At 46.8% G+C, this 13,695-nt stretch overlaps 1 protein-coding gene across 5 annotated transcripts in view; it reads left to right on the forward strand.

Moving 5' to 3' along the window:
• GGTA1 (glycoprotein alpha-galactosyltransferase 1 (inactive)) overlaps positions 1 to 13,695 on the forward strand; it is a 72,011-nt gene that overhangs the window by 39,479 nt on the left and 18,837 nt on the right. For all 5 annotated transcript variants that reach the window (XM_065928541.1, XM_065928537.1, XM_065928538.1 and 2 more), the window contains one exon: positions 10,010 to 10,098. In XM_065928541.1, coding sequence (XP_065784613.1) covers positions 10,019 to 10,098 — 80 coding nt within the window. In that variant the 5' untranslated portion in view covers positions 10,010 to 10,018. The remainder of the gene's footprint in view (positions 1 to 10,009; positions 10,099 to 13,695) is intronic.

Below are 13,695 nucleotides of genomic sequence, written 5' to 3' on the forward strand. Positions count from 1 at the left end.
CATGCAGAGCCCTCTCGGGGCAGCGCTGACTCTTCGTTTACCTCGCCTTATTTCTCCTGGGACAGCTCTTGTGCAATGATTCCTGGGTCAGGCAGCAAGGAAAAACTGGCTGGATCCAGGCTTCAGATTTCCTGAAGGGGACTCTAGAAAGGGCATTGCGAAAATCCCTCCAAAAACAGGTCGTTCCGTCTGTGGCGGCTGGAGCAACAGCTAGTCGTATATTTAGTCTGAGGCTTGTCTCTTAGTTTCCTCTGTCTGTGTTTACTTTGACCCTTATAATGAAAAACATAACTGGAAACAGACTTCCATGGACCTTTTTCTTCCCCCCACAAATTATACCATGTTTCTTCTAACAGGGAGCATCTTGCTTAATGCCCACCAGTTTAGAGAGATTTTAGGGTAAAAGCAGAACTCTCTGCACACCCAGCACCACCTCCCTGCCAGGACCTGGGCCAGGAGGGCAGAGGGTCTGCTTTTCAAACTCAGCATCCCCCCATCACCACCTTGAGGGTGAGCCCAGTGATCTCAGCCTTTGCGAAAGCTGTTTCCTCAGCTATAAAGCTGGGGTGCTGACCAGGATGAGGGACGAACAGAATGGAGTAAGGAAGGCTCAGATGCCAGATACACAGGAGGCACCTGAAAACGGCAGAGGCGTTGAACCCAGTAAGCTCACCAGCTGGTCCAAGGAAGCCTGTGATTGGCTAACTTTGGGCCAGTTGCTTAATGATAACCGTGAAAGGCAGCTTTCCAGGTGTTATTAGTGGTAAAGAACCCACCTGCCAATGCAGGAGACTCGAGAGAGGCAGGAGCCATCTTCTTGGATCAGGAAGATCCCATGGAGGAGGGCACAGCTTCCCACTCCAGTACTCTTGCCTGGAGAATCCCATGGACAGAGGAGCCTGGTGGGCTACAGTCCAGAAGGTCACAAAAGAGTCGGACACTGAAGCAGCTTAGCACGCACGTACCCACTCATGTAACTGTGAAAGGCAAAACGAAAGGATGTGCCTAAGAGACCTGGCCGATGAGTCCATGGGTAAGCCTGCATGTCTGCTGAGAACAGAAGGGATGAAAGGGTGAGCGCTGGAGGCCAGCTCTCTGGCCCTGAATCCTGGCCCCACTGCTTTATGCTGTGTGACACTGGGCAAGTCACTTAACCTTTTTGAGCCTCCATTTTCATGTCTGTAAAATGAGGATAATACTACAGTGACTTCACAGGGTCATTATGAGGCTTATCCGAGAGACTACTGGTAAAGCGTTTAGCCCAGGCCCTGGCCTGGTTCAGTTGAGGGACATCCAAGTGTTGCAGGGCCAGAAGCTTATTCCATTTCCAGGCTCCCTTTAGGAAAAAGAAAGCAAAGTTGCAAATATGACATTAGGATGGAAGTAAATGCCGTCATCCCGCCATATCCACTGGTGATTGGTTCCGAGACCCTCACAGATACCAAAAACCAGGGACACTCAAGTCCCTTACATAAAATGGCATGGTATTTGCATACAGCCCACACACATCCTCCCATTTACTTTTAATCGCCTCAAGATTACTTAGAATACCTAGTACAGTGTAAATGCTATGTAGATTGCTATGTACAGTTGCCTGTACGCAGCAAATTAGAGTTTTGCTTTTTGAAGCTTTCCTGGAATTTTTTGTTTTTTAATGTTTTTGATCTGTGGTTAGTTGAATCTGTGGATGTGAAACGCATGGGTGCGGAAGGCTGACCGTGTTTAGGAAAGGGGGAAACATCCGAACATATAACAAAAACTGACAAATGCTCTCAATAGGAAAAAATTCAGAAAATAACATTGTAATAAAGTGTGAAGATAATATAAAAATGATTAGTATTACTCAGCTGTCGGATGCACCTGTTATATTTTGGCTGCATACTCTTGGACTGCCTCTTTGCTGACTTTGTAATATTTTTAATTGCGACAAAAAGAAGACAAATCAGTTTTTGCCTCTAGCATGGTTAAATCAAAGGTTGCTTTTTATTACCTCGAGTTTAGAAGAGTTTCTTTCAGCTTCACAGCTTGTTATTGGTGATGCCATGCCTGTGAATCGCTTGGCAATTTCCTGCTCAGGTGACTCCGACCAGAGCTCCAGAGAACTCAGCTCTTCCATCCTGGATGGGGTGGTGGGGGTGTGTTGGGGGGATATGTGATAGCTGTGAAGTCTGGATCACTGTGACCCCTGAGACCCCCAAGTGGGCAGCAGAACAGCAGTTAGTTCAGCCCCTTCTCTGGATCACAGTGGGAGGCTCCTGGGAGCTCAGCAAGGCCCACCTGGTGCAGGTTGGGTCTGCAGGGAGTGGGGTCAGGCCCCAGGCCCCACCTGCAGCCCCAGGACTGGAGTGATTCCCCCAGACAGGGCAGAACCTCATCTCCGGAGAGCCTTTGAACCTTAACCACTCCCCACCCCAATGGGAGAAGAGGCCCAGTTTGCCAAGGGGCCTGACACGGAGGTTTCATAAGCTTCCGGGTCAGTTGACCTGTGGACTCAACATGACTTGGTTGGCAGTCTTCTCTTGTGATCATCACTTCCAGGAAACTGGGGCTATCGCAGAAAGATGAGCTTGGTGTGGTTGAGTGAATCTGTCCTCGTCAATGGGACTTCCAGCCCTCTGGCTGATTTCTCACCAGGTCCTGGGTCAATCAGGCAAGACCGTGGTGGAAAGTTAAGTCCACAGGACTTGTTTCAAGGACGAGGAGACTGAGGCCAGATAAACCATGACTTAGTTCACAAAGCCACTTCGTGTGGCCTTTGGGGGTGCCATTTGAGCCTCCTCTTCTTCCCCTCCCCATCGTGAGCCATGGGGGCAAACATGATGTCTCGGGACCCTGAGCTGGGGGCAGTGGGGAGTGGAGCTGACTGTCACATCAGTCAGCAGGCGGGGAGGGCTCGCCAGAGACCCTTCTGGGCCCTGCAGTCTCCGACGGAGCCCCGTGTTTCTGAATCTCTCCCCTAAAAAAAGCAGTGTCCTCGTTTCGACTGCCATGTGTGGCGCATTTACTGCCCACCCGCACAATGTGCTGCGTATACATAGCCTCCTCTTGTCCTTTCGAGAACCCTAGAGGGGGGCGTGTTTGAAGCTCCATTTTGTCCGTGTCAACAGAGGCTCAGAGCCAGAGAACTTGCCTGGGGTGTGCGTCTAGGGCTGCACAGTCTTAGCTGCCAGACTCATTTCTGCCCAGAACGCTGGATCTAAATGCTACAATGGAGGATGTGGACGCTGAGCGATAGGAGGTTTCCCGAAGGGTGACTAATAGTTCCTGGCCCTCCTTCCCGCCCCCTCACCTGTTTTGTTTTATTTGCAACACTTGTCACTGTCTGACGAGTATCCTTTTGAGTCTCTTGACCCCATGCAGTGGTCCAGAAGTGACTGTGGCTCGAGGTTGCAGGACGGGATGGGTTCCAGGGACAGTGGGGGGATGAATCACAGGCAGAGAGGAGGATTTAGCTTGCGGGAAGGCGCTGCTTTCCCCTTGCTCTGCCCCAGATAATGGCTTTTCCAGGGCTTTTGAGTGCCCAGTGATTCAGCTGAGATGCTCACCTCTCCCCCTGATGTGAGATGGGGAAAATAAGGGCCACTAGACTTCCCTTCAGAGAGGAGTTTTGCTGGGAAGGAATACCTGGACTTAGACCAGATGGGGTGAAATGATTGAGATTCTCTGAAGCCGTGGGTGTGCGTATTGTCTGTGTGGAAGAGTTAATTTATGAGCCTCATGGAAAAGTCTGATGCTTCAGGGCAATAGAAGTGGAAAAGGAGGCAGGGGAAGGGGATAAGGAAGGTGGAGAAAGGACAGTGTGACCCTGCCTTGCGAAATGCACTGGGGTTTTTAGCACCATCTGCATGTTTTCCAGGAGTGGGGGTGGTTTTATTTGGAAGCCATGGTAAGGGCTGGGTTCTGGGAGTGGCCCAGGAGCGGCCCGTGGGGGTGGTAGGATGGGTCCAGAGAGAAATCGCAAACACCGTTGACAAGAGGGCTGAGAGATGCCGGGAGGGCTCAGGTGGAGTTGGGCCTGGCTGGGCTCACCTGATCCTCTGAGGCGTGGGGCCAGGTGACTCATAGTCACACTCTCCCATATGAGACAGGGTGTCAGTACCCTGTAGGGCCTAATTCAGGGGCTTCCCGGGTGGCTCAGCGGTAAGTCTGCCTACAATGCAGGGGAGGTTTGTGTTAGTCACTCAGTAGTCTCCGACTGTATGCTACCCCATTGACTGTAGCCCACCAGGCTCCTCTGTCCATGGGATTCTCCAGACAAGAATACTGGAGTGGGTTGCCATGCCCTCCTCCAGGGGATCTTCCCCACCCATTGCTATGAATTGAACCCCGGTCTCCTGCATTGCAGGCAGACTCTTTACCATCTGAGCAACAAGGAAAGGGCGCAATGCAGGGGTCGTGGGTTCAGTCCATGAGTTGGGAAGATCCCCTGGAGGAGGGCATGGCAACCCACTCCAGTATTCTTGCCGGGAGAATCCCATGGACAGAGGAGCATGCTGTGCTACAGTCTGTAGGGTCACGAAGAGTCAGACACAACTGAGCAACTGAGCACACACAGGGCCTGATTCTATGCTGCACCCCTTAAACGGGCTATTTAGAAGCAGGCCCACATTTCCTACTTGGTGGGTAAGATAGTCAACTCCGTCTTCAGAATGACACAGTTTTGAAAATTCTGAGAGACAGACACATCAGTGAAGGGCTTTTAGACCACATTGCCTGCCAAATGCCTCATCTTATCCAGAGAGAAAATTGAAAATGTTTTCAAAGACCCACTGGCCACCCTGCCAACCTTTCTGTCCCTGGTGCTTTGCTGAAGGACTCGAGATTGTCTCATTTGGGCAGCTTCCAACTGTGAGTCTGTAACAAGAGTGACACCTGACCACAGCAAAAAGTCAGCAGGTTCAAGTCATTGATAGGACCCAGAAAGAAATGGGCTTCAAGGGACTTCCTTGGTGGTCCAGTGGTTAAGAATCCCTTCCAATGCAGGGGGTGATGGTTGATCCCTGGTCCAGGACCTAAGGCCCCACAAGCTGCTGGACAACAAAGCCTGTGCTCCACAAGGAAGACCCAGAGCAGCCAAAATTTAAAAAAGAAGAAAAATATTAAAAATGGGCTTCAAGAGTTGTCTCTGGGGCTAATTTCTGAGATTAAAAAAAAAAAAAATCAAACACCTACATTTGGAGAGGGGATGAGGGGGTGTCCCTGATATAGGTATGAGTGTTCTCTACCACGAGAGTTGTGTGTTTAACATTTCTTATACTGGGAGAAAATTTGTTTGATCCTCAGCAGGTGGAGTTGATGAAGCTTCAGATGGCTGGGGCTTGATCAAAGAAAATCAAAAGTTGCCTGGCCTTTCCAAAGAGCTCTTAATCAGGCTGCAGCACGGAACAGATGGATAGACCTTCAGAGTCCCTAATTTGCATCAATTTGCATTTTATTGTTTAGCATGTTCTTATTCCAAAACCCTTATTCTTTTCTCTCAAATATGTTTTGAGCTTTTGCTGAGTACCAGGCACTTTGCTCTCTTCATTGGATTCTCCCAACAGCCCATTTTATGGACACCAGTAAGAAGAGCTGGCAATTTTTAAGCATTTACAGGGTGCCAGGCACAATGCTAAACATTTTACAGATGCCATCTCTTGCCACCATCACCATTTTTATCCCCCTTTTAGAGACGAGGAAACTTATCTAATATGAGCCATTACAAGTCCAGCGTCCCTTTTCTGAATCCCTAGGGCCAAATATGTTGGAATTCAGAATTTTTTTTTGTATGCAGAGTATTTATCGTATATTATGTTATGTCCCAATGCAGCAGCAGCAGCACATAGCAAAATACATCAATATTTATGCAAAGAAACATTTAAACAGCCTCACTGAGAGGGATAAAGATTATAAATAGCCTCACATCAGTAGGACCTGGATGTCAATTGAATTATAAACAGGCTTTCAGTTTTCAGAGCTTGCTGGAGTCGGATGAGGGTCTGAGAAGCTGCAACATGCTTGGGGTTAGCTGGTTTTGTATGTCACAAATCCCTACTTCACTCTCAGACTCCTGTATTCTAATCACCATCCACACTTCTTTGGGAGGGACCATAGCAGTAGAGTGGGGTGGCCAGAGTCTTAGTCCAGACCTGTTTGTTTCCAAACCCTGGCCTTTCCTCGCACGCAATGCTCATGGTATTGACGTAGAAATCAAGTGGCCTTTCCTAGCAACCAGGATGAGTTGCAAGCATTCCTCTGCATTTTGTAACTTTGCCTTGGGTCCCGGGCTGTGTGTGCCAGCTCATGAGGTATTCACAGGGAAGAAGCTCAAACTGAGGTGTCCCTGTGGCCCAGCAGGTCTGTCTTCTCACAGTCTCTGGAACACCACCGGTCACGGTTGTATCTGAAAGCCGGAGGGTGTGTTATGACCTTGAGTTCAGCCCTGGCTTTTCCATTTCCAAACAGAGCTCACTTTCTAAGCAAGAAATGTCATGGCTGGTAATCCCACACTTCCTCTTCTTTAACTGGATTAAATAATAAAAGTGATGAAAGGACTGTCTCTGGTGGTCCAATGATTAAGACTCCGCTTTTCCAATGCAGGGGGTGGGTGCAGGGTCTATCACCAGTAAGGGAACGAAGATCCCACATACCACTCGGCGAGGCCAAAAAGTTGTTTAAAAAGTAGGGAGGAAAAAGAAAATAATAATAAAGGTGACGGAGCACAGGAGATCCAAGCCAGGAATCATTTCAGAACCCTCTTTGGAAAGAGTTAGAGAATAACCTGTCCCATGAAGGACTGTCTTGGTACCTTCTCACTTTATTTCACACACTCACCAGGTGACGGCCCCCTCTGCTCTTTGAGGGCACTGGGGATTCAGGATTGAATAAGAAGACACCCCTCCCGCCCTCAGGAAGCTCATAGGAATGATCAGAGGAGATGGAGCCATATGTGGATGTTGCCACGTGAGCTGCCTCCCAAGGTGATAGGTGCAGCAGTGTGAACAGGGTGATGGGGGAGCCGGAGGAGAGAAAGGGGGCTACGCTGGTGGTCGGGGGTGGTGAGTGGTGTCTTGCCACTCACACGGCTCACTGGACCAGGGTAGATTAGGCACAGCCAGGGAAGCTGGAAGGGGACTCAAGTAGCCGGAGGGACTGCAGACATGTGTATTCTCTCCCGGCAGCAAGTCTTCAAAGACTACTGATATACTAAGACAGACAAACGTGGCCCATGGCCAAGTAGGCACACAGGCCCAGTGCTACCAAGGGCAGCAGTATTGTTGTTTACAGAACACAAGGTGTGAGGCTGTGAGAGAGTGGGACAGGAGAGCCTGACTGACTCCACGTTGTCCATTCTCCACCAGTGGTTTCACCAAGGTGAGGACGTTGGCTCCCAGATGTCTACTGTCACATTTTCTCCACCTGCTGGTCCTCTCCTTTTCGCCCCTTTCTCTAACCTACCTTTGAGTGTCGTCATCTTTAGACTTCAGCCCAGGGCCCTCCTCCTTCCCTTTTGTCTCTCTCCATTATCTCCTTGGTAATTGAATTTATTCCCTTCACGTTAAATATCATCCTTGGCTATGGACAGTTCCCCAATTGTACGGCCTGCCCACACCTCTCTGATGAGCTTCAGACTTGAGTTCTGCTTGCCTATGAGTTTCCATTCAGGTGCTCACATGCTCCTTGAAATTCACACATCCAAGAGGGAACTCATGATTACTTTCCTCCAAGCCTATTCCTCCTCCAACCAATCTGACTAAATGCTACAACCTACCTGCTTAAGCAGAAACCTTGTTTCTTCCTTCATCCCTAACGACTAAATTACCAGCCAAATCCTATCGATTCTCTCTCCAACGTATGTTTTGAATGAAACCAACCATTGAGTCAGCCCATCTCCTCTTTTTTATTTATTTATTTTTTTTATTTATTCATTTATTTGGCTGCACCAGCTCTTAGTTGCAGCATGTGGGATCTAGTTCCCTGACCAGGGATTGAACCTGGGCCCCCTGCATTGGGAGCTCAGAGTCTTAACCACTGGGCCAGCAGGGAAGTCCCCATCTCCTCTTTTTTAAAAAAAATTTATTTATTTTATTTTGGTCGCCCTAGGTCTTTTAACTATGCAAGGGCTTCCTCTAGTTGTGGTAAGCAGGGACTACGCGTTAGTTGTGGTGCACAGACTTCTCACCGCGATGGCTTCTTTTGTTGCGAATCACAGGCTCTGAGCGTGTTGGGCTTCAGTAGTTGTAGCACATAGGCTCAGTAGTTGTGGCTCGAGGGCTTTAGAGTACAGGCGCTGCGGTATGTGGAATGTTCCCAGACTAGGGATCGAACCCTTGTCCCCTGCATTGGCAGACAGATTCTTAACCACTGGACCACCAGGGAAGTCTCCAGCCCCTCTCCTCTGTTGCAATTAGAATGGTCTAGCTTGTCATTTTATCCGTTCCCCACACCCAGTGCCCAGATGGGTCTCTCTGAATGAAGATGGGTCGGGTGACTCTTCAGCTTCAGATGCTTTTGTGGGTCCCCGCCCTCTTTCCATGCCCTTCCAGCCTCTGACTGCCCCTGCCCACCCTCCGACTACTGGCCATCACCACCACCACCCCCCCTCTTTCACTCAAGTGGGACAACTGCACTATTTTTTTTCTTGTCCAGGTTTTTTGCTTTTGTTTTTCCCACACACAGGAAGGTTTTTCTCTAGTCAGCCTGGTATAGATGCTATTTCTGAAATATTCTCATCCCTTCTCATGGTACTTTCTTTTCCATCCTATCTTCACCCCATGGGAAGCTTTAAAGTCATCTCCCCAGTGAACCCTTCCCCAACCACCCAAATCAAAGTACTTCCCAAGCTGTAATTCTCTCCCCGCACCCCTTCCCCCTTTGATCACAATTTCATGCAGCAATTAAGAAATATTTATGTACCCACTGTGCACCAGCTATGTGGGTGTGGTAGGGAAAGGCCACCTGGGAAATGGTTGAATCTCAACTGTAAAAGACCAGATTGTTTCCCCCTCTGAATGAGGGAGCGCATAGTTAGGATATCAGAGGCAGCAGAGTCATGGAATTGATGATTCCCCAAAGTCACATGCCAAGAGGCAGAGCTATCAAGTCAGAGGAGGCCAGCATCTGTGGGAACCATTAGCTCAACCCTCACTCTAGAAAAATGGTACAGATGAACTTGTTTGCAAAGTAGAATATAGTCACAGATGTAGAGAACAAATTTAAGGTTATCAAGTAGGGGAGGGGCAAGAGGGAATGAATTGAGAGATTGGGTTTCACATACAGATCCTCCTGGGTATTCAATAGATAACTAATGAGAACCTGATAACTAATGAGAACCTACTGTATGGCACAAGGAACTGTACTAAGTGCTCTGCAGTGACCTAAATGGGAAGGAAATCTAAAAATGAAGGGGAATATGTATATGTGTAGCTGATTGACTTTACTGTACAGTGAAAATGAATACAACATTTTAGATTAACTGTACTCCAATAAAAATAAGTAAACCCTCTCCCACGCCCATGGTGGACCTTGTGATCATTCAGGAAACTTTCCCTCTGAGCCTCAAAGTGGCCTTAGCATCTTTTGCAACCGAGGCAGCCACATCAGTTCGCTGAACTGGCTCATTTGCCATTGCAGACCCATGCAGTTTAAGATAGAACCTGCTCCTTGCGTGCGTGTGTGCTCACTTCCTTTAGTCGTGTCCAACTCTTCGTGACCCTATGGACTGTAGCCCACCAGACACCTCTGTCCATGGCATTCTCCAGGCAAGAGTACTGGAGTGGGTTGCCATGCCCTCCTTCAGGGGATCTTCCCCATCCAGGGATCGAACTTGCATCTCCTGCATTGCAGGTGGATTCTTCACTGAGGAGCCACTGGGGAAGCCCAGAACATGCTCACTTAGTGCTTGTTAAATATTCATCACCTTTTCCTTTTAGAAAGGATATGGGTAGAAACATTTCTTGAAAAAATAAAAATCATATCCCACTCTTGATATATTTAATCTCTTTCCCCCCCTCTTCTTTTCTTTTCCCAGGAGAAGATAATGAATGTCAAAGGAAAAGTGATTCTGTCAATGCTGGTTGTCTCAACTGTCATTGTTGTGTTTTGGGAATATATCCACAGGTAATTATGGAACATGATAAAGTGATGTTAATGAACATCTCCATCAGCCAAGTCACCAGGTTGAATTAAAATTAGGATTCCTTCCTTCCTGTTTCCCTGAGCCCTAGACTTTAAAGACTGTCTTTAAAATCATTAGATCTTCAAGCACTTTCTAAGTAATTAATTATCTTTCTTCCTGCCATGTTCCTAATACCTCAATTTTTATATAACTTTGCAGTTCTGGGCAGGCTAGAGCCAGAAACAGTAAGGTCCTATTAAGATCAAAATGTCATATTAAATTATTTATATGACCAGATATGGAAATTACATTAAGAAATTTCAGACAGGAATTCCATGAGAAGTTCACCCTGATTTTTGCAGTCCTAAAATATTTGCAAAGTTCAAAGGAACTACTCAAAGTTGTTGACTTTTGCTGCAAAATACACTTTGAGTAGTTGGTGATTCATTTGTGCCTGGCTAAACTTTTGAGTGCTTTTTTTTTTTTTTTTTGACTCTGGAAAACAAAATGAATGAAATATTTCTGAGTTTTCAAATTCATCCGTGGACTCACCTCAAATATTTGAGCTGCTTCTGTGTTTTGAGAAACTATAATGCCTCGGAGGTTCCAGCTGGAGAGGCTTCTGACAGAAAGAAGTCTCCCCAGGCAGCTACAAAAATGCACAAAGGTTTTGACTTTAAGAGGCATCAGTACAGTTCAGAAAGGCCACTTTACACCTAGAGGTAGATGAACCTAGAGCCTATTATACATTGTAAAGTAAGTCAGAAAGAGATAAACAAGTATTATATATTAATGCATTCATATGGAATCTAGAAAGATGGTTCAGATGAAACTATTTGCAGAGCAGCAAAGGAGATGCAGGCAGAAAGAACAGACTTGTGAACACAGTGAGGGGAGGAGAGGGTGGGATGAATTGAGAGAACAGCATTGAAACATATATATTACCACATGTAAAATAAGTAGCCAGTGCGTATTTGCTGGATGCCTCGGGGAGATCAAATCTAATACTCTGTGACAATTTAGAGGGGTGTGATGGGGTGGGCGGTGGGAGGGAGGTTCAAGAGGGAGGGGACATATGTATACCTATGACTGATTCATATTTGTGTATGGCAGAAACCAACACAATATTGTAATTATCCTCCAATTAAAAATAAATAAATACAAATAAATAAATAAGGCCACCATACAACTCTGGGCCAGGAGCACTGTCTTGTCACCATTGATATCTTCATGGTGGAATGTCTTAGCTTCCCAAGTTCAAGATGATGGCTCGGTTAAACATTAGAATGTCGCTTTCAATTCTTAAATTCTAAGATTTGATGAGCTGGCAGGACTGTCCTGGCTACTTAGAAAGGGACTGCACCTTCAGGTACATCAGTGGAAGGAGGAATCTCTAGACTCTGGAGCTGTTTTTCCCCAGGGTAACCTAACCATTTCTGGAGTATTATTGTTTCTTTCTGAACAACTCATTTTTAAAAGAAACAGGACAAGCTAGAGAGTGACCATGTTAAAGGGGCCTACAAACCAGGTCTTTCGAATTGAAGGAAACTGTGGGTGCTTAGTCCGAAGAAAAGATGACTCAGTGTTGGATGCAGGGACCCTGGGGCTCCCGTTACTTGAGGGCTGAGCAAGTATCCTGGCTGGAGTCTGGAACTAGGCTGCCCGGGGCTGGTCCTGCGCCATCACTTACCTCCTCTGTGACTTTGGGCAAGCTACTTCGCCACTCTGTTCCTTGGTTTTCAATAAGTTTCCCTGTTGTTTAAAATGGCCATAATAGTAGTACCTGCTTCATAGGGCTGTTGGATTAAATAAGTTATTGTGTATAAAGCACTTAGGGCAGTGCATTCAGTAAACGTTCGCTGCCATCACCATTATCACCACCGTTCTCGTCATCTGCTCAGAGGTAAGACGGGATTTTAGCAAATAGAAGGAAGAGCTCCAGCAGTTGGAAGAATCCAACAGAAGAGCGCGCGTCCTTTGGGGTCCTACCCTGAGCTGAGATGCTTGTGTAGGTAGCCTTGAGAGCATTCGAGCTCTGAATGCTTGATTGGATAACCTTGGCATTTTGAATTGCAGCCAGAGTCACACTTCCAAATTTTGGGTACTTCACAAAATTAAAATATGGGAGCCAAAGGCCCAAATGTGCATATTGGCACTGGCCTCCCATAAAGAGGGTTATTTTGCCGTGCTGGGTACACTCTCTACACAGTAACTAGAGCAGCTTCTGGCTGCTCTTCAGGACCATAGTCTGGCACCCAGGCGGCAGCCACATCATTCTTCAATGTGGGGAATCTATTTGAATGTCTGCAAGAGGTTTAAAAGGCAGCAGATTCTTTGCCACCCTGAGAATTGGTCTTGTGATGGTGTGAGGTGAGCTGAGGGCACTCACCTTAGACAGGTAGGCAGCACTTTAGCTAAAAAGGATTTTAAAGTAATCCAATCAAACACATCAGCTGATTCGTAGAGACTATTACCGATAGAGCATCCTGAAAGAATGTCATCAAGGACAGGGTTTGATTTGAGATTGGATGAAAAAAAAATCTTAGAATTTTAGAGATGGAAGAAACTTTAAACGTTTATGATAAAGTAATGATGGTGAAGGTGATTTTGATGATGGTACCTACTAGTTTTTAAGCGTTCGCATGTGCCAGGAACTGTACTAGGCATTCCGTTCCCTGCAAGCTAAATATTAGTCCACATAGTCTATGTATCGAGATGAGGAACACTGAGTCTCCACAGTGTTAAATGTGAATGTGCAAGGTCACATTTTCTGGAAGATTTAGATCTGAGGCTGTCTGAATATAGCTTATTCTGTGACCCACGATACAACCCTTCCTTCAGTTGAGGGTTCCTATTTGTTAAGAGACAAAATGGAGACCGAATAGGTGAAATAACTTAGCAGTGAATTTATGTTCAAGTTCTAATTGGAACTCAGATCTGATTTATTGTTCGGGGCTCCTTCTTGAGCTGGTTGTTCATGCCAAGTGCTGTGAGGGATACAGTGTGAGGCAGAGGGAATTCCTACCCTCAGGAGGCTAAGCTCTAGATGGAGCAAGCAGATGTGTACATCAGCATCAACAATGCAAAGCGAAGGAAGGATATCAGAGGGAGAGAAAAGGAACTGCGAGGATTCAAGGAGGCAAAGATTATGTTTGACTTAGAGAGCAATCTGTTTCTTTGTGGGGGAGAGGCATTCATTTACAAATATTTATTGAGCAGCTACTATGTGGCAGTTGCTATACTCAGATTGTACCAGGGAAGCCACAGGAGAGGGGGCATTTGAATTGTGCCTTGAAGGATGAATATGAATATGAATATGTTGCAGGCCTCTGAGAGGGGAGGGTGAAAAGGGCAAGATGGCAAATTTAAAAGATGGAACTAGATGGCAAGACTGACTCTACAAATTGATGTCCTAAGCACTTGGTGGGGGTCTGAGTGCTAGGTTGCAGAGGGCCTTCCCCCTCCTCTTTCCCTGCTTCCTAACCCCCTCTTGTTGGGTCTGGAGTCAGATTCCCCAGGTTCAAGTACTATTTTTTCTAGCAATCCAATCTTAGACAAAACCACTTAATGCCTAGGTGCCTCTGAGGCAGCATAGAACC

Source organism: Muntiacus reevesi, chromosome 3 (assembly GCF_963930625.1).
Source record: "Muntiacus reevesi chromosome 3, mMunRee1.1, whole genome shotgun sequence".
NCBI lineage: Eukaryota > Metazoa > Chordata > Mammalia > Artiodactyla > Cervidae > Muntiacus > Muntiacus reevesi.